Genomic DNA, 22,822 nt, shown 5'->3' with positions numbered 1-22,822 from the left:
ATGAAAGGCTGCCAAAACAAGATATATAAAAATGGAATCATAAGCTCAAAAGCGCAGAGCCCAAGTAAGCAATAGAAACATTACAGCCATAATGTGTTGTAAATTGGGTATAAAGGTTGAATTGTTTTATGGGGGTATTTCTTGTACTCAGTTCTGGAATGTTCCACTCCATATTATAAATAAAGGACGCCTGTGTCCATTAGACATAAGTCAATTCACCACATTCAACATGGTATCAGAGCAGGGATCCAAACCAAAGAGCTCTCACCTCTCTCTCCTTCTTGCCTGGAGATCAGTGCTTCTCTCTCTTGCCTCCCTCTCTCGGTGGCTCCTCTCTAAACCATCGAGAGCCTCCTCTCACCTCTCTAATGACCTAAGAGACCCATTCTCTCTTTTGTTCACCTGTTGATTTTCAGGGTTTTCTCCCTACTGGATTTTTTGATGGAAGGGTTGTTCTACCCTCTTCTATTCATCAGTTTTCTATGAGGTTGCATGCTTCAGGTGCTGTTTACCTGCTTTGTGACAGCTATTAGCAAGTTTTGTCTTTGACAACCCATACATGCAAAATCGATTAAATTAGGATTTTAACCCTTTATCGATTTTTGCATTTTAGGTATTTTTCCTGCTTTTTTAGGTGCTGCTGCTTCCTGTGATTTGTGCTTCAGGACTTTGGGGTTGTTTTTAGCCCTTTACTTCATCCCTACAAGCCTCTTCGTGGTCTTTCACAATGTCTGAGGTTTTAACTGTCTCTTCAAGCACTTTTACTTCCTTCCCCATGTATGCTATTAAGCTCGATGGTACCAAATTTTTGATGTGGTTGCACTCGTGCAACATCTCTATTAAATCTTGTGGTTTCAATGGGTACCTCACAAGGACTACGACGAAGCCCACTAGGTATAGGTATGACTGTCCATAAATGAGAATGTGAGAATTCCCTGGTCATGGCTTTTCTAGTCGATTCAATGCAGCCCTAGATTGCTCATGGCTATCTTCAACTTGATTTTGCTGCCAAGGTATGAAAAGCTGCCCAAGAGGGTACATGAGCTCAAATAGAAGGAGCCGACTCTGTTACAATACTACTCTGAGCTAGGGTATCTATGGTAGAAGTTGGACTTACCCTGAAGCATCTGGTGATGTTGTCAAATTCCGGAAGAGGGAAGACAAGATTCGAGTTTATGACTTCATGGCAGGACTCAACGTCGCATATGATCAGATCCGTGCCCATGTTCTGAGTTGTGATCCTTTTCCTATTATAGAGCAGTCTTATGGTCTGGTCCAGCTTGAAGATTGTCGCCGTATTACTATGCTTCCACAACCAAGGTCTACTCCTAAGAAAATATCAGTTGTTGTCTTTGGCACTCAGATCCTCAGTGACACACCACGGTCTAGTGGTTCCTCTGCCAAAACTCCTATGAAGTGAGAGTATTATGGTAAGGAATGCCATACCAAAGAAAACTATTGGAAACTCCATGGCCGCCTTGCTGATGATTCTGGTAAGGGTCGTGGTGAGGGATGTAGAAACTCCGATTAGGGCAACCACATTGACCCATCTGACTCATCACCACCTGCTTCCCTCTCCTTTGAGGAGCTACTTGCATTCCGACGTTTTATGACTAGAATGGAGTCTCCTCTACTTGCATCTGCTAAGATTGCTTTAGTTATGGCTTCTGCCACTTCCAGTTCAGGTATTCCTTTTTGTGGTCATAGTACATTTGACTCCTCCCCAGTGGATCATTGACTTTGGGGTGTCAAGATCACATGACGGGTTCTTTCCCACTTGTCTCTAGTATACTCCCTGCTCTGGTAAAGGCCGTTCATTTAGCAGATGGAACACATTCCCTTATCTCTGGAGAGGATTCTGTTTGTTGCTTTCTTACTGTATCACTTTCCACAGTCTTGCATGTTCCTTAACTTGTTGTCCATTATTAGTATTACTTCCAATCTTAATTGTAAAGTCACTTTTTTTCTTGATCATTGTGTTTTGCAAGATCTGGTGATGGGGCAACGATTGGCTCTAGTAGAGTGTGTGGTGGTCTATATTTCCTGGATGATGGATCTTATTTGGTCTCTAGTCACGCTCTTCAGACTTATTCATTGCCTCCCTTTGAGTTACTACAATGGCACCGACGTTTGGGGGCATCCCCTTTTAGGAACTTTAGGTAGGATTTTTTCATATTTTAAAAATTGTAATTCGAGTAATTTCTTTTGTGAGGCATGTGTTTTGGCCAAGCAAACTTGAATGAGTTTTTCTATTTCTGGTAATAAAAGTGACACCCTTACCAAAAAAAAAAAGTGACACTTTGTTTTCTTTTGTACATTCTGATATCTGGGGTCCTTCCCACACTTTTTTTGTCAATGGATTTTGATGGTTTGCCACTTTTATTGATTGTCACTCACTGACTGCATGGGTATATATGATACGGCATAAGGGGAAAGTCTTCCAATGTTTTAAGCACTTTCACTGCATGGTGCAGACTCAGTTTGGGGCCCACTATTAAGGTTGTTTGGAGTGATAGTGGCTGTGAATATCTTGAGTGCACCTTCCAGAAATACATTTTTGCTCATAGGATGGTACATAAAAGCAGTTGTGTTGCCACCCCTGCTTAAAATGGTGTTGCAGTATGAAAGAATTGGCATCTATATGAAGTAGCCAGATCCCTTATGTTTGAAATGCATGTTCATCCTCATTAATGGAGTGATGCGATTCTCACTGCTGCCTTTTTTATCAACCAAATACCTTCTCAGATCCTTGGCTTCCGTGGTCTGTTGGATCTCCTTCATGGTTCTACGACCTTCCCAGTTCCACCAGAGGTCTTTGAGTGTGTGTGTTATGCTTTTGATCATCATCCTCGTGGGAAGTTTGATCCTCGTGGCTTTCGATGTATTTTTCTGGGTTACTCTACTACTTAGAAGACTACCATTGTTACCACCCTCCTTCTTGGCATTGGTTTGTCACTATGGAAGTATTTTTAATGAATCTGAATCCTACTGTTCAGCACCATTTCTTCAGGGGGAGTCCTTTATTGAAGATGTGTCGCCTTTGTCTGTAACTCCATTTGTTTCTGCTGAGGTTCCTATCCTACCACCGTCGATTTCAATTGATTCTCTAGTTGGGGGGAGACTGTAGAAACGCAACCCTAAAACGATGCAGAAGATAATGGAAAAACAAAACAAACAATGCACACGGATTTTACGAGGTTCAACAAGGTTGCCTACGTCCCCGGTGAGATGAGATCCTGTTTCACTATCAATGGAGAATAGGGTTATAACGCTCGTCCTCACACCTCTCAGTATTGCTTGCATTACAGAGAAAGAAACCCTCGCTACAAATATATAGCGAAAAAAGCCCTAATCCGGATTAAACTACAATTGCCACCATAATCCGGATTAAACTACAATTGCCCTCAAATAAAAAATTCGAGCGGGGGGCTGCGCCCCCCTACACCCTTTGCTATGCAGGGGGGCCTCCTGCCCCCCTTGCAACCCCCACGACTCGCTAACCAGCTAGCGGGACCGCCGTCCTGCCTGCCTAGGTGCTGCACCAGTACTCCCTGGATTAAACTGCGACGGAATACAAGACATCATACACCAACAGAGACTGACATTGACACTGTTCCACCTCAATTAGAGACACAAGTTTATGTTCGCAGAAAGTAGGACCAAACCACCACTACGACCACTACACTACCATGACAATTGCCGGCCTCCGAACTAGATCCACTTCCTCTTGATATTGGTAATTCCCTTCCTCCTCCTGATGTTGTTAATTCTGATTCTGGTTTGCCTATTGCTGTCCGCAAGGAGATTCGATCTTGCACTTTCCATCCTATTGCTACGTTTGTTTCTTATGACTCACGGGGAGATGTAAGCTCTAAAAAAGAATGATACATGGGAGTTGTTGTTGGATGCAATCATACAAGTGGGTCATCACTGTTAAGTAGAGGGTTGGTGGTACAATGGATTGATAAAAAGCCAGACTGGTTGCCAAGAGCTTCACCCAGACTTATGGGATAGACTACCGGGAGATGTTTGCACTAGTTGCCAAAATGAACACTATTCGCATCATCCTATCTTGTGCAGTCAACCTGAATTTGGACCTTCAACAACTTGATGTGAGGAATGCATTTCTTCACGGGGAACTGGAGGAGGAGGTTCACTTGGATATTCCCCCTGGGTTTGTGTGCTCTAAACTCAAGGAAAAGTGTGAAAACTGAAACGTGCTCTATATTGACTGAAGCAGTCACCACATGCATGGTCGGCCACTTTCATAAGGCCATGGTCATTGCTGGTTACTCTCAAGAGCAATGCGGACCACACATTGTTCATCAAGAGAACAAGTGGAAAGAGTGCTATCTTGATTGTATACGTTGATCACATCGTCGTCACAGGTGTTGATATTAAAGAAATTTCTCGCCTCAAGTTATATATGAGCAAGGAATTTGAGATTAAGGATCTTGGACAACTTTGTTACTTCCTTGGCATTGAAGTTGCCCAATCCTCTAGTGGTATCTACCTATCTCAGCGAAAGTATGTTCATGATCTTCTCATTGAGATAGGTATGTTGGGGGTGCAAACCAACATATACTCCTATTGATGCCAAGTACCATCTTGTTAGCAAAGGTGATCTTGTTGATAAGGGGTCAATATCCGATATTGGTTGGATGTTTGATTTATCTCTCCCACACCCATTCTGACATTGCTTATGCCGTTAGCCTGGTTAGTCAGTGCATGTATGATCCTCACATTACATGCATAGAAGTTGTAATGTGTATCCTCTGTTTCCTGAAATCAGCCCTTGGTAGTGGCATTCTTTTTTCTTCTCGTGGTCATTTGCAAGTTGAAGCCTTTACCAATGCTGATTGGGAAGGTTCACATGATGATCGCAAATCTACCCTTGGTTCTGGCACCTTTGTAGGTGGTAACCTTATTACTTGGTGAAGTACGAAGCAAGCTTTTGTTGCTTGGTCAAGTGTTGAAGCGGAATTCTGGGCAATGACCTATGGTATTTGTGAACTTCTATGGCTTAAGGGTATTCTTGCTGACTAGGCCATACCTGTTACTCTTGCTATGAAGCTCTTCTGCAACAATAAATCGGGCATCAACATTGCTCACAACCCTGTTCAGCATGATAGGAAATAATGTGGAGATTGACCATCACTTCATCAAGGAAAAGCTGGATTTGAGTCTTATCTATGTGCCTTTTGTTCCTAATAGTGAACAACTGGCTGATATATGTACGAAAGGTTTAGGTAGCAAAGTTTTTCATCCAGTTATTTGTAAGTTGGGCATGTGCAATATCTATGCACCAATTTGAGGGGGAGTTTGTCAATTGGGTATAAGTGAAGAATTGTCTTATACGGGTATTTCTGTTTTGTACTCAATTATGGAATGTTCCACTCCATATTATAAATAATGGAGGCCTATGTCCATTAGACACAAGTCATTCACCACATTCAACATAATGCAGAGCCCAAACGAGCAAGAGAAACAGTACAGCCATAAGAATCCCCTTACCAACAAAAATCCTGTCCAAATAAATCCCAAAAATCTGCTCTGCATGATAAGGGCTCGCAGGGACTTCCTTTCTAGCCGCCCCATATCTTGCAAGAGCATCTAATGCAGGAGTAAATTACAAGAAACTAACCCCCACAATTTATAAACCCCAGACAAGACAAATAGGACCAGGAACCAAGGGAATAAGACCATCAAATAAACCCCCAAGGGTACAATACCAATACAAGAGCAAAACCAGTCTTAAACCCAACCCGATAGGAGAGAGAAAGACCTGCAATTTGGTTGGACGGAGAGAGGTGCGGCCAGGTTTGTAGGGTTCCAATTGAGCTGCACTCTTGGGCGTAGGTAGTCCCTAAGAAGGGTACAAAAACCTAAAAATTTGAAGGACTTCCGACAATCGGTTGGTGAGATATTCACTTTCTTGAAAATCAGACCTAGGAGAGAATTTGTCAGAATTCTGCAAGGACAGCAGCTGGTAGCCTTGAATGGTTCTTCCAAGGTGGATTGATTGATTCAGTAATGATGTGGAACAAGCCCTAGCAAGACCAGGCAAATCAGACTTCAGATGGAGGAGATATTGGAGATCGATTGGACTTCAAAACTAGAATTCCTTTGCTGGTCGATTCTGATTTAATAGGGCTTGACATATTTGAAAACTCTCTCTTGGAAATCTCATAGCAACAATAATTAAGAACAGAAAATAGTAATGAAAACTAAGAAGAAAAAACAAGATGGAGGGTTGAGAATGATGAAAGATAATAAAGGAATGGGTATCTCACCCCTCAAGTTTTAGGTATCACACCCCTCAAAGGTTTAGGCATCTCGCCTCTCAATAATTGCTTTCTAGTTAAAGAGTAATCACTCAATAATTTATTCATTCAAATCTGAGAATTGATTACATAAGCTCCTCTATTTAAAGAGGGCATAATAGCAATCCTAACATAACTAGGAGCTCGTTTCCAAATAGGACTAGACACTTTTAGTGGGACTTGGACTCATAATAGGACTAGACTAATACTCCAACATGGAGTAGGTAACTAACTTGTCATTCAGTAATAGGGAGACCTAAACTGACTCAAACTGAAATAACAAAGGAAATAGACTCAAAACAAGACTCTAAATGATGGAGACATCAAGGTGTACAGACGCAAGAAGAAGAAGAAACAACCATCTTTGTGGCTGGAAGAATAGAAAGAAGAGGAAGAAAGAAGAAGAAGAAAAAGGAGGAAGAAAAAGAGTCTCGATCCAGCCTTCCCAGCGCTAGATCAAGTCCCTTTCTCTCTTTCCAGATCTCAACAAATCTTCTGGGCCCCATTAGTTGTTAGTTTAGTTTATTTTTAGAATATTCTTTTCCTTGTTAGTCTTTTAATTAATTAGGAAACTACTTTACTAGTTGTTAGATTTTAGTAAGTCTTTATTTACTTTCCAATTGACCTTTTTTATTTTTAGTAACTAAGTTTATCATTTATGTAGTGGCCTAGGCCACGATGGAATCAATGAAAATTATTGAAAGCAGCCTTTGAGCAAACCTCCCCATCCCTCTCATGATTCTCTACCTCTCGTTAATCCCTCTCTTTTCCCTTCTCTCGGTTCCTCTCTTTCTCACCTCCTTTCTTTTTCTCAGTTTCTACTCCTCTCCTTGTTTCTCTTGGCTGTCTCAATATTGCAGCCTCTCTATTTTTTTCTGGTATTATTGTTGAAGACAGGTGCTCCTCCCTCAAGCAGCCAAGGATCGATCAAAGTACCATTGTCTTCCTGCACTATTGTTAGGGATATTGCTGCCTCTTCTTCAAGCAATCGAAGACTGGCTGCTGCACTTTATTCTCTGTACTATTGTCAATAAAGGCTGTCCTCCCTTCAAGCAAACAAGAGCTGCAATAATTCTGGATGGTTTCCTTCTACAGCACTCAATCTGGGCAGCAATCCTCAATCTCGGTAGACCTTGATTTCTTCTTATCTTCTCTGTTTGGACAGTGGACAGGTAAGTAATTAAACTAAACCCCCCACCCCCATTAATCCTCTGTTATATGTTTGCAGTCCATTATCATTGAAACCAACCCTTGCCCCTTCGTTTATACCTGTTTTAGCTACTGTTTTAAGACATTTCTTCACTGTTATGTCTCCAAAACCTTTGCTGATTTTTTATTTTAGTTGGTTGCTAGAGGACATTGATTGTTTGCATATCTTATTTGGTGTCTAGATTGATTTGTGCTGAACCTAACATTCGTATGACATTTGTTCCCTTTCCCATGTCCCCACTTAAAGCTTTAGTAAGTTATTATGTGTTTTTCCGCTTAGATTGATATTACTCCTGGCTACATGTTGATTTGTTTTTATTTATTGCATGTTGAATCTTGTTTTGTTGAGCATATCTAAATCCCAACCTAATCCCAAGACCCCCTTAAGTTTGTTTTACCTTAATTGAGTCACTCTTGTAGGGACCCTTGTCTTCTAGGAAATCCCCTACATCATCTTGGTATAAGAGCATGGTTTTGTCTAGGTTTAGGGTAATTAGGTACTGCTGCCCCTTGTTTATATGTCTTACATTTTGAGGTCTATTCTCCGTCACCATCTGTCCGTAGTCGAGTCTGAGCTATGGGAGTGATACCATAGGTTAGAGGACACCCTTTTCCTTCTTAAGTTGGCGGGGCCAAATAGCATTGGATGCTATTCTCTCCAAAAGCACGTACTTGAGAGGAAGATTTCTGACCTCAAGATTGAAAGGGCTAACTACCTGTCTCAATTAGAGATTCTGAGTAGACCTTGAGTCTTTGGTGGCAACCGTACCTTGGCTGCCCATCTCTTTATGTCCACTCGTAGTGGTAGAGCATACCAGGATATGTCTGACCCTCCTAGCACCTCCACCCAATCTAAGCAATTGGCTAAATTCATGAAAGCCGTCTAAGCCATACAGGAAACACAAGCTGCCCATCTCCAAGCCCTTACCGATAAGCTAGCTGCCCTTGAGATAAGTGCCCGAAACCCTGATGAACGGCAAGGCCGTAACACAACTGGCACTGAACCTAGGGGCAGAGGCCCTAACCCTGAGGAAGTAAACGAGAATAACCAGACTGATGGTTATGACCAGATAGGGGATAACTTCCAAGGCCTAGGGTGTGGTAGGGATCGGGATAGGGGTCGAGGCCCACCGCCAAGCCGCCAAGCCCAATATGGAGATGATGAGGGTTATGAGCATCATGATAGGGGCTTTGATGTCAAACGGATGATTAAGGTAGATGCCCCTACCTACGATGGTCAGATTGATGCTACGATCCTTCTGGATTGGATCAAGCAGATGGATAGGTACTTCGATTTCTACGATATGTCAGAGGAAGTCCGCTACCGATTTGCTAAGTTCAAGCTTATTGGAGCTGCCCAGGACTTCTGGACAGACCTAGAGTACCAGGAGGACCACCTAGGACTTGAGCCAATCACCACCTGGGTAGAAATGCAAGAGCGGCTCAAGAGGGAATTTTTGCCTATCACTTATAGGCTCCAGTTGTTGAATGAAATGAATACTCTGAAGCAAAGAAAATTGACTGTGACCGAATACTTGAGCAAGTTCAATGAATTGAAAATTAGAAGTCGTATTCGGGAGGATGTTGAGCAGACATTATCCAGATTCCTTATCGGACTCAACTTCGAAATTCAGTCTCGTATGGCACCCCGCCTGGTGCGAGACGTTCCATAGGCTTTCAGGATAGCCCTTGAGGTGGAATCCTCTATGAGAACTTATTCTCAGAGGAAGAGCTTCCAAGCTGGGGAGTCCCAAATTAGGAAACCATCTGATGTAGATAAGTCACTTGGGCTTATTTTATTGCAAATAAGCCTTGGGTTGTGTTATGTATGTGTTGGGCCTTTGATTCCTTGGGTTTTCTTTGAAATAGGCCACTTTAATAGGCCTAAAATATAGGTAGAAGGTAGGAAAACGGGATTTTATTCATTAGTTTAATTAGTTGCTATTTAATTCACTAAAGGCCCATTAGGCCATTAGTTGATTGTAAAGTCCTATATGGACTATTAGTTAGTCCTACTCCATGTTGGTGTCATAAAGTCAAGTCCTAGTTCTATTTTGAATTTCTAGTTGTAGTAGAAGTGTCTAGTCCTATTAGGAAACTATCTCCTAGTTATAGTAGGAGTGTCTAGTCCTATTAGGAAACTATCTCCTAGTTATAGTAGGAGTGTCTAGTCCTATTAGAAAACTAGCTCTAGTATTAGTATGATTGTAAACTTCCCCTCTATAAATAGAGAGGCATATGTACCATTATTAGACAGATTTGAATGAAAGAAAGTTTGCATTTATGAAAGAAAGTTTGCAATTAAATGCTTAGAGCAGTTGAGATAGTTATGGGTGAGAAGCCCAGGTTGAGATAGCCACTTCCTTTATTCTCTTTCACCCTTCTCAACCCCCCATCCGTATTATTCTTCTTTTTTTATTTTATTTGCCGTAACATTCAAGATGTATAGTTCAGATTTTGATAAAAGTCTCTAGAAATCATAACCGATCAGCAATCCTAGTGGGAATAGGAGAGAGATCGATCTCCTCTCTTTCTCTCTTCTATACTCTGTTTAGCCAGGTCTTCAATCAGAGTATTCCAGGCCTCATAAGTGTCCCACGATCCTTACCTAGTCACTGTTGGAAGCATTCAGCTGCTGTTCTTGAAGGTTCTTTTCAGTTTTCTCTCATAGGTTAGAAAATCATGAAAGCTTGTAACTTCACAACCAGCCGTCAGAATCCTCCCAACTTTGGGGGTTTTTATACCCTCCCTAGGGACTATCTATGCCCAAGAGTGCAACTCAATCGGACTCTTACAGCCCTGGCCGCACCTCTCTCTCCAGCTCTATAACAGGTCTTTCTCTCTCCTATCGGGTTAGGTTTTGGGCTGGTTTTGCTCTTATATGGGTATTGTATCCTTGGGGATTTATTTGATGGTATTATTTCTTTGTTTCTTACTCCTATTTGTATTGTTTGGGGTTATAAGCTGCGGAGTTAGTTACTTGTAATCTACTCCTGCATCACCACCCCAAGGCTTAACTGGATTCCCAAAACCCCCTGCTGCACCACAGTGCCAATTTGATAATAAGGGTAAAGGAATTTTGGGAGAAACACCCAAGAGTAGTATGCAACAACAGTGCTTCAAGTGTCGCGGGTTTAGTCACTTCTCCAGAGAGTGTCCCAATGGGAATCTTTATGTCGGAGAGTAGACCCCTGTAGAAGGTGACCAAGAGGGTTTTCAGGACCATGAGTATGAGGACCAGATGCCAGATGAGACCATATCTGATGAGGACACAGAGGAGGTCGGTGATCTCAAGCTTGGCATTGTGCGTTGCATGGTCTCACAACCTAGGAGTAACGATGATTGGCGACGAACTAACATTTTCATCGCTTACACATGTCATCAGAGTAAGAACTGCCGCGTTGCCATAGACAACGGGAGTTGCATGAATGTGGTCGCCGAGAGCACTGTTGCTCGAATGGGCCTCAAACCTGAACCCCACCCCAAGCCTTACAAGGTTGCCTGGGTTGATCACTCCACCATTCCGGTTAATTTGAGGTGTTTAGTTCCCCTACACTTTGCAGGATATGAGGAGAAGAGTGTGGTGTGATGTTCTAGAGATGGATGTTGCCCACATCATTCTAGGCAGACCCTGGTTATATGACCGGGATGTCACCAATTACGGGAAGTCTAACACCTATGCCTTTGAGTTCAAAGGGAAGAAGATCAGACTAACCCCCAGTGCCCTTAGGGAAGTTAGGGTTCCAGAACACAAGGGAAGTACATCCAAACACACCCTCATCAAAACACTCAACATTTTAAATCAACAACAATTTGAAGGAGTGTCAAGAGTCAGGGGTGATCTATGCTCTAGTTGCCATACAGAGTAATACCGATAGGTCACGCTTATTTACTGAGGCTCCTAGAGAAGTGTGACCCTTGTTGAAGAAATTCGAGAGGTTATTCCCTGAGGAACTACCTGATGAGTTACTGCCTATGCGTGACATCCAGCACGCTATTGACTTAGTTCCAGGATCCTCTCTCCCAAACTTACCCCCATTACCGAATGAATCCCAAAGAACACGCCGAACTCAAATGGCAAGTGGGTGAACTGTTGCAGAAGGGATTCATTAGGGAAAGCCTTAGCCCGTGTGCTGTACCTGCCTTGCTCACGCTAAAGAAAGATAGCACTTGGCGTATGTGTGTTGATAGTAGAGCCATCAATAAGATCACCATCAAGTATAGGTTCCCTATCCCAAGGCTTGATGACATGTTGGATATGATGGCCAACTCTTCGATCTTTTTGAAGATTGATCTCAAGAGTGGGTACCACCAGATTAAGGTTAGACCTGGAGATGAGTAGAAGACAGCCTTTAAGACGAATGATGGTCTCTTTGAGTGGTTAGTCATGCCTTTTGGCTTGTCAAATGCACCTAACACCTTCATGAGGATAATGAATCAATTGCTTCAACCATTCATTGGCAAGTTCCTTGTGGTTTACTTTGATGACATCCTCATTTATAGTAAGACCCCGTCTTCCCACTTGGATCACTTACAGAAGGTTTTTCATGTGCTCTTACTAGAGAAACTTTATGTCAACCTCAAGAAGTGCACCTTCATGAGTGATCAAGTCATCTTCCTAGGATTTGTTGTGTCAACTCAGGGAGTATCTGTTGACCCTGAGAAAGTGAGAGCGATTATAGAGTGGCCTGAGCCAACTAATGTCCATGAGGTATGAAGCTTTCATGGCTTAGCCACTTTCTACAGGAGGTTCATTTACCGGTTTAGTTTTATTATGTCTCCTATCACCGATTGCATGAAAAAGGAGTTTCAATGGACTAAGAGTGCTACGAAGGCCTTTAATGAGATTAAAAAGCTTATGACTGAAGCTCTAGTCCTGCGCCTCCCAGATTTTTCTAAAGTCTTCGAAGTGAATTGTGATGCATCTGGTATTGGGATAGGTGGTGTCCTAGGACACGAGGGCCACCTTGTTGTCTATTTTAGTGAGTAGCTTAATGAAGCTAGGTAACGATATTCCACATATGGCATGGAATTCTATGCGGTTGTCCAATCACTGCGCTATTGGCGACATTACCTTTTACCGCAAAAATTCGTGCTATTCTTTGACCACCAGGCTCTGAGATACCTGAGTTCCCAAAAGAAACTTAACCAGAGACATGGCAAGTGGGTTGAGTTTCTCCAAGAGTACACTTTTGTACTCAAGCACAAACCTGGTGTCGAGAATACTGTTGCAGATGCACTGAGCTGGGTAAATATGTTCCTCAGTTGCACCAATGCTAGGAGTCGAGCTAGTGTGCTACTCCAGGCAATGAGTGTAGAGGTTGTAGGGTGCGAGTGAGTTAAGGACCAGTACACCATCTGTCCTGATTTTAGTGAGCCGTTTACTTCCTTGAGTGAAGGTAACCCAGTCAACCGCTCGGACTACCTACTTAGGGAGGTTGTGCATTCCCAGGACTTCACTCTGAGATTTCCTGATCTGGGAATTGCATGCTGGGGGAGTCGCTGGCCATTTCGGTCGAGATAAGACCATCACCCTCGTTGAGGACTGATTCTTTTGGCCAGGACTGAAGAGGGATGTTGCTAGAGTTGTGAGTCAGTGTAGGACATGGCAGACCGCCAAACAACAAAAGCAAAACACGGGTTTGTACACTCCCTTACCCGTTCCCCATTCCCCTTGGCAGGACCTTAGCATGGACTTCGTGCTTGGTCTACCAAGAACTTCGAGAGGCCATGATTCTATTTATGTGGTTGTGGACCGCTTCTAGAAGATGGCCCATTTCATCCCATGCTCTAAGACCTCCGATGCATCCATAGTAGCCAGGCTTTTCTTTAATGAGGTTGTCAGGTACTATGGGTTGCCCTTCACCATAGTGTCCAATAGGGATGTTAAGTTCTCCAATCATTTTTGGAGGACCCTATGGCGGATGATGGGCACGAAGCTCCGTTTCTTCTCCGCTTTTCACCCTCAGACCGATGGCCAGACTGAGGCTGTCAATAGGAGCTTAGGGAATTTATTGCGTTGCCTCATAGGAGAACACCTTACTAGTTGGGATCGAGTCCTTAGCCAGGCTGAGTTTGCATATAATAGTTCTAAGAACTGTACCATTGGTCTATCCCCCTCTGAGATCTGTTTAGGATACCAGCCTCGGGCACCCATAGACCTTATCCCAGTCGTGTCTAGTTTCAGGACCTCCCAGTTAGCTGAATCTTTTACTCAGCATATACATGATTTGCATGTAGGTATAAGAAGATAGATAGCATTGAGCAATGAGCAATACAAATCGAATGCGGATGTGCACAGAAGGCTACAAGAGTTTCAAGAAAGTGATATGGTGATGGTAAGAATCAAACCGCATCGCTTTGTTAGGGGAAAAAACGAGCAAGCTACATGCTCGTAGCACAGGTCCGTTCAAGGTACTCAAGAGGATAGGTGCTAATGCGTATGTTCTTGATCTGCCAGCTAGCATGGAGATCAGTAATATTTTCAATGTTGAAGACCTAGTCCCATACCATGGTACCTCTACCTTTACACCTTTCTATCTTGATGACCTTGAGGACTTCCCCTTCACCATTGATGAGACTTCTGAGCCAAACCAACCACTTCCCCCCACCTCATTACCACCTGTGCCTAAAGTCACGAGAAGAACTGAAGAAGTTGAGGAAATCCTTGATGAGAGGATTATGTCCACACACACTGGAGGTTCTAGAGAGTTCTTGGTCAAGTGGCGTGGATGTCCGAAAATTGATAACACCTGGATCACATTGCAAGAAATCCAACAACTCAACCTAGACCTGCTTGAATATTACATGAGCTCTAATTCACCGGAGGTGAATTCTTCCAAGCCGGGGAGAGTTGATGGAGACATCAAGGTGTACAGACGCAAGAAGAAGAAGAAGAAACAACCATCTTTGTGGCTGGAAGAATAGAAAGAAGAGGAAGAAAGAAGAAGAAGAAAAAGGAGGAAGAAAAAGAGGGTCCCTCTCTCTCTTTCCAGATCTCAGCAAATCTTGTGGGCCCCATTAGTTGTTAGTTTAGTAGTTTATTTTTAGAATATTCTTTTCCTTGTTAGTTTTTTAATTAATTAGGAAACTACTTTACTAGTTGTTAGTTTTTAGGAAGTCTTTATTTACTTTCCAATTGACCCTTTTTTATTTTTAGTAACTAAGTTTATCATTTATGTAGTGGCCTAGGCCACGATGGAATCAATGAATATTATTGAAAGCAGCCTTTGAGCAAACCTCCCCACCCCTCTCACGATTCTCTCCCTCTCGTTAATCCCTCTCTTTTCCCCTTTCTCGGTTCCTCTCTTTCTCGCCTCCTTTCTTTTTCTCAGTTTCTACTCCTCTCCCTCTTTCTCTTGGCTGTCTCAATATTGCAGCCTCTCTATTTTTTTTCTGGTATTACTGTTGAAGACAGGTGCTCCTCCCTCAAGCAGCCAAGGATCGATCAAAGTACCATCGTCTCCCTGCACTACTGTTAGGGATACTGCTGCCTCTTCTTCAAGCAATCGAAGACTGGCTGCTGCACTGTATTCTCTGCACTATTGTCAATAAAGGCTGTCCTCCCTTCAAGCAAACAAGAGCTGCAATAATTCTGGATGGTTTTCTTCTACAACACTCAATCTGGGCAGCAATCCTCAATCTCAGTAGACCTCTATTTCTTCTTATCTTCTCTGTTTGGACAGTGGACAGTGGACAGGTAAGTAATTAAACTAATCCCCCCACCCCCATTAATCCCCTGTTATATGTTTGCAGTCCATTATCATTGAAACCAGCCCTTGCCCCTTCGTTTATGCTTGTTTTAACTACTGTTTTAAGACATTTCTTCACTGTTATATCTCCAAAACCTTTGCTGATTTTTTATTTTAGTTGGCTGCTAGAGGACATTGATTGTTTGCATATCTTATTTGGTGTCTAGATTGATTTGTGCTAAACTAACATTCGCATGACGTTTGTTCCCTTCCCCATGTCCCCACTTGAAGTTTTAGTAAGTTATTATGTGTTTTCCGCTTAGATTGATATTGCTCCTGGCTACATGTTGATTTGTCTTTATTTATTGCAAGTTGAATCTTATTTTGTTGAGCATATCAAAATCCCAACCTAATCCCAAGACCCCCTTCAGTTTGTCTTACCTTAATTGAGTCACTCTTGTAGGGACCTTTGTCTTCTAGGAAATCCCCTACATCACTATCCAAACTAATGAATTAAGTTCCATTTTTCTACTTTCTACCCGTATTTTAGGCCCATTAAAGTGGCTCATTACAAAAAAAAACCCATGGGATCAAATGCCCAACACATACATAACCCAACCTAAGGCTTATTTGCAATATAATAAGCCCGTTAAGTGACTTATCTCCATCAACATCAGTTAAGGTATTGGCAGAACTGTGGTACCAATGGAACAAGATGTTCCTGGGGTGGTATATGCTTGTTTTTTATTTTCAATTGCCTATTCTCAGATTCCACATATCTATCCATCCTGTCGGTTGCTTCTTGTCCCAAATTAACTGGTGTGGCACTGTGAGTGCATCTTGTACTGTTCTTGGAGCAACTTGTCACTCTTCCCTTTCTCCTTTGCATGAAGGGTCAGTGGTGAATTTTTTGATTTACTGAGAATACTCATCTATATCTGGTAAAATTGTGACAAAACATTTTCTTATATATTAATGAGTACATGTGACTTTGCTTTTCTACAGTAGGTCACCTAGCGAGGAAAAAGAAGAGACACACATTTCACAATCAGCAGCTGAGATCCGTGATGTCTTTGGTGATTCTGATGAGGAAGAACCAGCAGAATATGCAATCCAAAATAACCTCGAGCCAGAGTCACCAATGAGTGTGGTATGAGAAACTATACCTTTTTTTTTTCCTGCATTTTTGTGTGTTGTCCAGAATTACATCGATCTGTTCCCTTAATCTAAATGTTTTCTTCTATTAGAGATCACCTGTTGAAGAGGAAGGAAGCTATGACAAGAATTTGAGGCCAGAAGATATAGTGCCAGATGAAGATGCCCAGTATGAATCAGAAGAGGAAAACATCGAGCAGAAATCTAAAGAAAAACCAGTTGGGCCACCACTGGAGCTAGAGATCCCGCTACGACCACCTCCTGGTCAGCCAGATAAGGTTTATCTAATGCTTCCTCTTGCCATTAGGATGGAATTTTAATTTGATTTCAACTTTTTTTTTTGTGCATGGCTTGCAATATGTACTGTAGTAACTAGTAGACAAGATAATGGATTGCATACAAATTGGAAGAAGGATATAACCTTGAAATAATTTTGAAGCAATAGCTACTTATTACAAAATAATATAGCTATGTCCCACAAGGAGTTTAGAGTACAAAATTAGGAGGGAAGGAAAAATGATTGAAATGTAGGAAGGCAGACAATGAACCTTGGAAAATAGTAGAAGATACAACATTTTGTGAAAATATTGAAGTATGAGATTAGTAAGTTGAGAGTAGAGATGTACTTTGCATACTTCTAGTCATCTATGTCATATAATGTACTTTTAGGTTGATTCTGATGACCTGAAAGTAGTCATGAATTACATCTGTGGGTGGGAGTTTCATAACGAACTTGTTACTCGTCTCTTCCTCATTGTTGTTTTTTTTATCTCTAAGCTTGAGCAATACCGAACCAAGAAGGTCAAGCCTTATGAAATGCTCCAGAGAAGGCAGAAATGATTATCTTTATCTCCCCCCTGCATGCATGGTCTGCTTGGTGGGTGGAGAACCACACTTATCCACCACAGCTTTGCAAGTAGATCTGGCATCATTTTCTATTCCATACCTTCTCCTCACCCACACCTTCCCCGAAAAAAAAGAAAAAAAAGAAAAAAAAAGAAAAAAAAGAAAAAAAGCCTTTTTCATTTGATTCTTCGGTTTGAATTAGACAAGCCCATTAGCTACCCTTGATCTTAGTAAAATGCATTTTTTTTTTTTGATAGGTAGGCCATAAGGAGAGTTGAAAACTCATGACGTAGGTGTTGGTCCTTGCCAACTGAGCTACCCCCCTTGTGGTTGAATGAAGTGATATTGTTATGCTTTTTTAGGCAAAAAAGTTGCAATACAATAACCTGCAACCGATCACTTAGGATGGTGTTTTTCTCTCTATTGTTTGTGGACAACTGCTGATACAATAATCGGAGACCAGTATCTCTCAAAATGGAAACTATGGATAAGCCACATAAAATATCTAGACAACTCCCATCTTGATTTGATAATGTTATCATATCAGCTTCAGTTGTCTTTGTCTACATAGTCTAGTTGGAACATAGGGATTGCGGGAATTTTTGACATGCGTGAGTGGATTCTACTTGTGGTGATGGTGATCTTTTCTTTCACATTGGCCAAACTTTTACTCTTAGATTCCAGAATTTGATGACTTTAGGGGATCGTTCCAAAATATCGATTAATTCATGGAAGGGGTGAAACAGCCCTGGACGATTATCACATATGATCGGAGAAATAAGAGTTGTTGCATCCTTGATATACCCTTGTTCCACAGGATTCCTTAATGGACAAACTCTACTGTGGACCATGTGGCTAAGCAAGGACGAAACTCTGTAAAAGAGCGATTAGATGATGTATTTGGAGTTTTTCCTTTTAAATATTGTTGTAAGTTTTTGTTTTCCTAGCTGTTGTTTGGATGGACCTGTGACACCCCCTAACCGGCCTAGGGGTAAGGGTCGTCAAATGGTCCACAAGATTGCTTGGTTTTAGAATAATGAACCGAAGTTGAACCGAGAATCAATAATCATCATATAACCTCAATAAAACCATCCTTATCAGAATTATACAGCGGAAGTCTTAATCAAAATAACCATCATCCATAGTAACTCAAGTATTAAATGTCTAAGGTGCTGGCGACAACACAACTAAAAGGTAAAGTAAAATAATCTAATTTTTATTACATCATCCTCAAAAAAAATCAAATAACTTTTTCATAGGCAGATCCTGAAAGTAACCACATCCGTTCCAAATGAAATAAAGTAATTAAGTTCCAAAATTGATTAAACATCCTCTGTCAGATTAATTTCTCCTTTAGTCACTCCAGTGCACTTGTCACAAGCGCAAGGCTCCTGATTCTCTATCTCTGTATGGTTAATAAAAGGGGGTAAGCTTGGGAAAGCTTAGTGAGCGAAAGGAAACAGAACATAAACATGTAAATAGCTGAAAACGGATAAGTTTCAAAACAGTAATAATGTCTCAATTATATAAATATTATGAATTATCTGAAAGTATTACAAGTTTCATCAAAACATGCCATGAATTCAAAAGTTTACAAGTCCAAATTCCAACTAATAATCTTATTAGGTCCGTAGCGTGGCACTGCTATCAATCAACATCTCACAAATAAAATCAACAGGATGGTCTCAGGCTCTTGGTTCACAGAACCAGTAACAGGCTCCTATGGAGGGGAAACCATGCTCCTTAAATGTCACACTCTTGCCCCACCCCTCGGTCCACGTACCCATATATAGTGGAATTGCAAGCTTTGAGCTCTTGGCTCAAACAACTGGACCAAGTCCTTACACTCTTGTTTCACTCCTGTGCTCCACAGTCCTCCTCCTACACATAACCCCCTGCTGGAAGGGTTGCAGTCCAACAACTTTGCATTCTATTCATTACTCATAAAATAACAAGCCTCATATTTTCTTTAAAAAAATTATAATCATGCATTCTTTCTGTAGAATTCAAATTACATTTCAAAACATGCATAGTACTTCAAAATATGCTTCAAAACAAATATGTACAATTAATCAAGCCATTCCAATACGTGCTTTTCATAACAAAAATTAGAGAAAAGAAGTTCATATATAAAATAATATATAGATTTCTGTAGGGTTCACTCAAAGTCAATAATTAATGTGTACCCTTCTCTGGTATGCTTGGCTCATCTACGAAACACCTATAATTCATAATAATGCCCCATTACTTACTAGAATCAAAACTTTATTCCTTAGATTAGAGGGTTATACTCTAGCCTTAGATAAGGTTTACTAAAATCCTTAAACGAACTCCTCCCTCTTCTGAAAACCTGGAGGTCACAACTCTGAGGCCAACCGAACTTTCGGTTCCCACAAGAAAAGTGGGATCGGAATTTCCAGACCCCTTAACTTATACTCAAATTTTTGACCCCCTTAGAAGCGGAATTTGAAGATGGCTATTGCTGTAAAAGTAGATTTGGGTATCTATTATCTAACAGAGATGGAATCTCACTCCATTTGGACCCATATCGAGTGAGTTAGGACCTTCGTAACAGGTAAGGGTCAAATCTGTCCGTGACTGTTTTAGTACAACAGCATGTCAGCCATGGTCTAATAATTCTTTACCATAAAAAAAAAAAAATGGAAAATAAGATTTGCTTTCTTAACCAATATTCTTAGATTGAATCTCCTTTCTCTCTTGCTTTCCCTCTTTTCTTTCTTCTTTTCTTCTTCTGCACACAATTTTTGGGTAAAGACTCCAAACGTCCAACCCCCTTTTCTCTTTATTTCTCTCCCTCTTTCTTTGTTCGACTCAAACTCTCTCTCCTTGTTTTCCACGATTTCCCCTTCTCCTTTTTCTCTAATTTCGATTTCCTATTTTCTCTCCTCCTTTTGTTTCTCCTCTTCTTTTTATTTTCTTTTTGGATAACACCCCGAATCCCCATGATTATAGTGTCTTATTCCTCCTTTTCTTTCATTTAATTCCTATTTTCTCTCCCATAAAAGTGAGAGCAAACCCCCCTTGTCTACATCTGGTAAACTCTCTTACTCCCCATCCTTATGTCTTTTCCACGCAACTCTCCGTACTCTTCCTTAATTTATTTATTTTTTTTGTAACTACTAATTGGGTCTCACAAACCAGCTGAAAAGAATTTAATCCACTTAAAAGTTCATGGCAAGACTTGAGAACCTTAGACCTTTTATTTACCAAGTCTTTACCACTAGGCTAGATGTCTACTTATTTACCAAGTTCACAAAATAAGGGCCCGTTTGATAACGTTTCTTTCGTTTCTGTTTCAAGAAACGACAGAAACATAAATTTTCGTTTCTAGAAACATAAACGGAATTGAAGTTGTTTGATAAGTCATGTTTTTAGAAGTCGATAGTAACCAATGAAAGAATGGCCACAAGTCGTTTCTAGAAACGGCGAAACAAGTTAAACTTGTTTCGCCTAAATTGTTTCTTGAACCATAAAATAAGTAAAAATTTCTATTTCTATTTCTGAAAATAAGTGAAACGAAATAGTTTTATCAAACGCTTTTTACTCCGTTTCTGCTGTTTCTGGAAACAGAAACGGCAGAAACGCGTTTCTTGAAACATTATCAAACGGGCCCTAAATATTTAAATCATGCACTAACACATCAACCAACTTAATAACCATCTTACCTCGAATTCATGTGGTCATGCATCAAAATCAAAATTTTCAGTCAGCCGCTGGCTTTGAAACTGGTGTGAAAAGTCTAAATTAGCAGTGCCTTTTGGTCATGGATATTACAGAACCACCATGGCTTTGTACTTTTTCCAGTGATAAAGGACCAAAATAAAACTTGCAACGATGAGGCCATAATGTAAGGCTGGTTACACATATACCCAACCAAGTCAAAACTCCAGCTAAACAATAGCGTAGTCAGCTATGTGAAAGAACAAACCGATAAGGCTGTCAGCTAGGTATTATGGCTGAACTTAGAATAACAAAGGCTATCACTTACATCCCAACAAATAACATTGAATAAAACCCAATTACATCCCCTGGAACTATAACCAGACCTAACAATGAGTGGAATCTGAAAACAGTACCTGAAATTAGGTCAAAGAAGATAAAATTTACAACTTACAAACCCCAGTCCAGGTGCCCATGAAATTGAGATCAAAAGTGGTTCTTAAGGTAATAAACAAACCCTCACTGGCTTAACATGATGGCCTGTTGCAGAAATCCACAAACTTGAACCTATTTCACAGATTAGGAAACTTTTGGAAAACAAGGCTGCAGGTTTCTACAGAGCCTGACTTTCTGAGGGAATGGCCTTCTGGACTGGTGGATTCAATCCTCAAAATGTGACCGACAATGGTATAAGAGTCGTTGAGCTATGTTGACTTGAAGTTCTGCCCAGAGAAGTTCTCTCCAGGGCTGCCACAAGTCTTGATCAGAGCAGCAAACAGGAACCGATGTTGGTCTTTGAAGAGATCTCAAGATACACTTGATCATCCAGATTAACAATAAAAACAAAAGAAAGGAAATCGATGGAAGGATGGGAAGGGGGAAAGAAGATAGATGGATTACTCTCACCCTTTCAAAAGTTTTAGGTATCTCACTCATTCAATCGAACTTTTGTATTTGAAAAATGTTTCAGTTTCAGAAGGGATCAATGGTCAACCTGCATGAGTATCACAATTTCACCATTATCAGTTCCAAACAGAGAAACCAGCATGTGCACTATTTGATGGGTAGATCAGCAAGCAGTCTACCCCTGGCCTTGAAATTTTGATGCATTGGATCCTCTGAACCATCAACCTGTTAAATTTTACTGTTGGAGCACAAGCGGGTTGTTGAATAACAAAAAGTTGACATAGCTGAATTTTAGATTTATAAAACTAAAATTCATTTAATGAGAAGAATCCAACAGAAAAAGTGGCAAAATACGTTAAATAGTGAGTCCAAACAGGCATTTACTGTTGTTGATTTATTGAAGTTAAGTGAACTGGGTACACCCTTTTGTATTTGTGTACTTATTTCTTATATTGGGTCTACCATTTCTTTTTTCATCTTGTTACTCTGTGCTGGGATCTTTGGAAAAAATATCTATTGCTGCTCTAATGCAACTTGTGCTCACACTTAATTGATACTCAAGAAGCATCCCTAGATCATGACTTCAAATGAAAATTTAATATTGAATCTATATTCTAAATTGCAGATGAACATGATCAAAGTTTCTAACATAATGGGCATTGAACCAAAGCCATTTGATCCTAAAACATATGTGGAAGAAGATATGTTTGAGACAGATGAATCTGGGTCTAAGAAACGCATCCGCTTGGAAAACAATATTGTCCGCTGGAGGAATGTTCGAAATCCAGATGGAACAACCTCGGTGAGTTGATATCTTTAGTATTAAATGCTATGCAGTATATGCTATGTGCATATTTAAATCGATTAAGAGTTTATATTTGTTGAACCCAAACCCGTGCATTGAACTGTATGATACTGATTGAACTTTTTAGTAACTATTCTTATCCTACAAACAAGTCACATTGTCTTGGAACTATGTTCAATTGCCTGGTTCAATGGACGGTTGGAATC

At 40.9% G+C, this 22,822-nt stretch overlaps 1 protein-coding gene across 3 annotated transcripts in view; it reads left to right on the top strand.

Moving 5' to 3' along the window:
* Window positions 1–22,822, top strand: part of LOC122070918 (protein LEO1 homolog) — a 72,715-nt gene that overhangs the window by 4,416 nt on the left and 45,477 nt on the right. For all 3 annotated transcript variants that reach the window (XM_042635166.1, XM_042635164.1, XM_042635165.1), the window contains exons 3-5: window positions 16,229–16,373; window positions 16,471–16,656; window positions 22,437–22,613. In XM_042635166.1, the coding sequence (XP_042491100.1) occupies window positions 16,229–16,373; window positions 16,471–16,656; window positions 22,437–22,613 (508 nt within the window). The remainder of the gene's footprint in view (window positions 1–16,228; window positions 16,374–16,470; window positions 16,657–22,436; window positions 22,614–22,822) is intronic.

This window comes from Macadamia integrifolia, unplaced genomic scaffold (genome assembly GCF_013358625.1).
Source record: "Macadamia integrifolia cultivar HAES 741 unplaced genomic scaffold, SCU_Mint_v3 scaffold_157A, whole genome shotgun sequence".
NCBI lineage: Eukaryota > Viridiplantae > Streptophyta > Magnoliopsida > Proteales > Proteaceae > Macadamia > Macadamia integrifolia.
The sequence above is the reverse complement of the archived record's forward strand: the minus strand, read 5'-3'. Positions and strand labels throughout refer to the sequence as shown.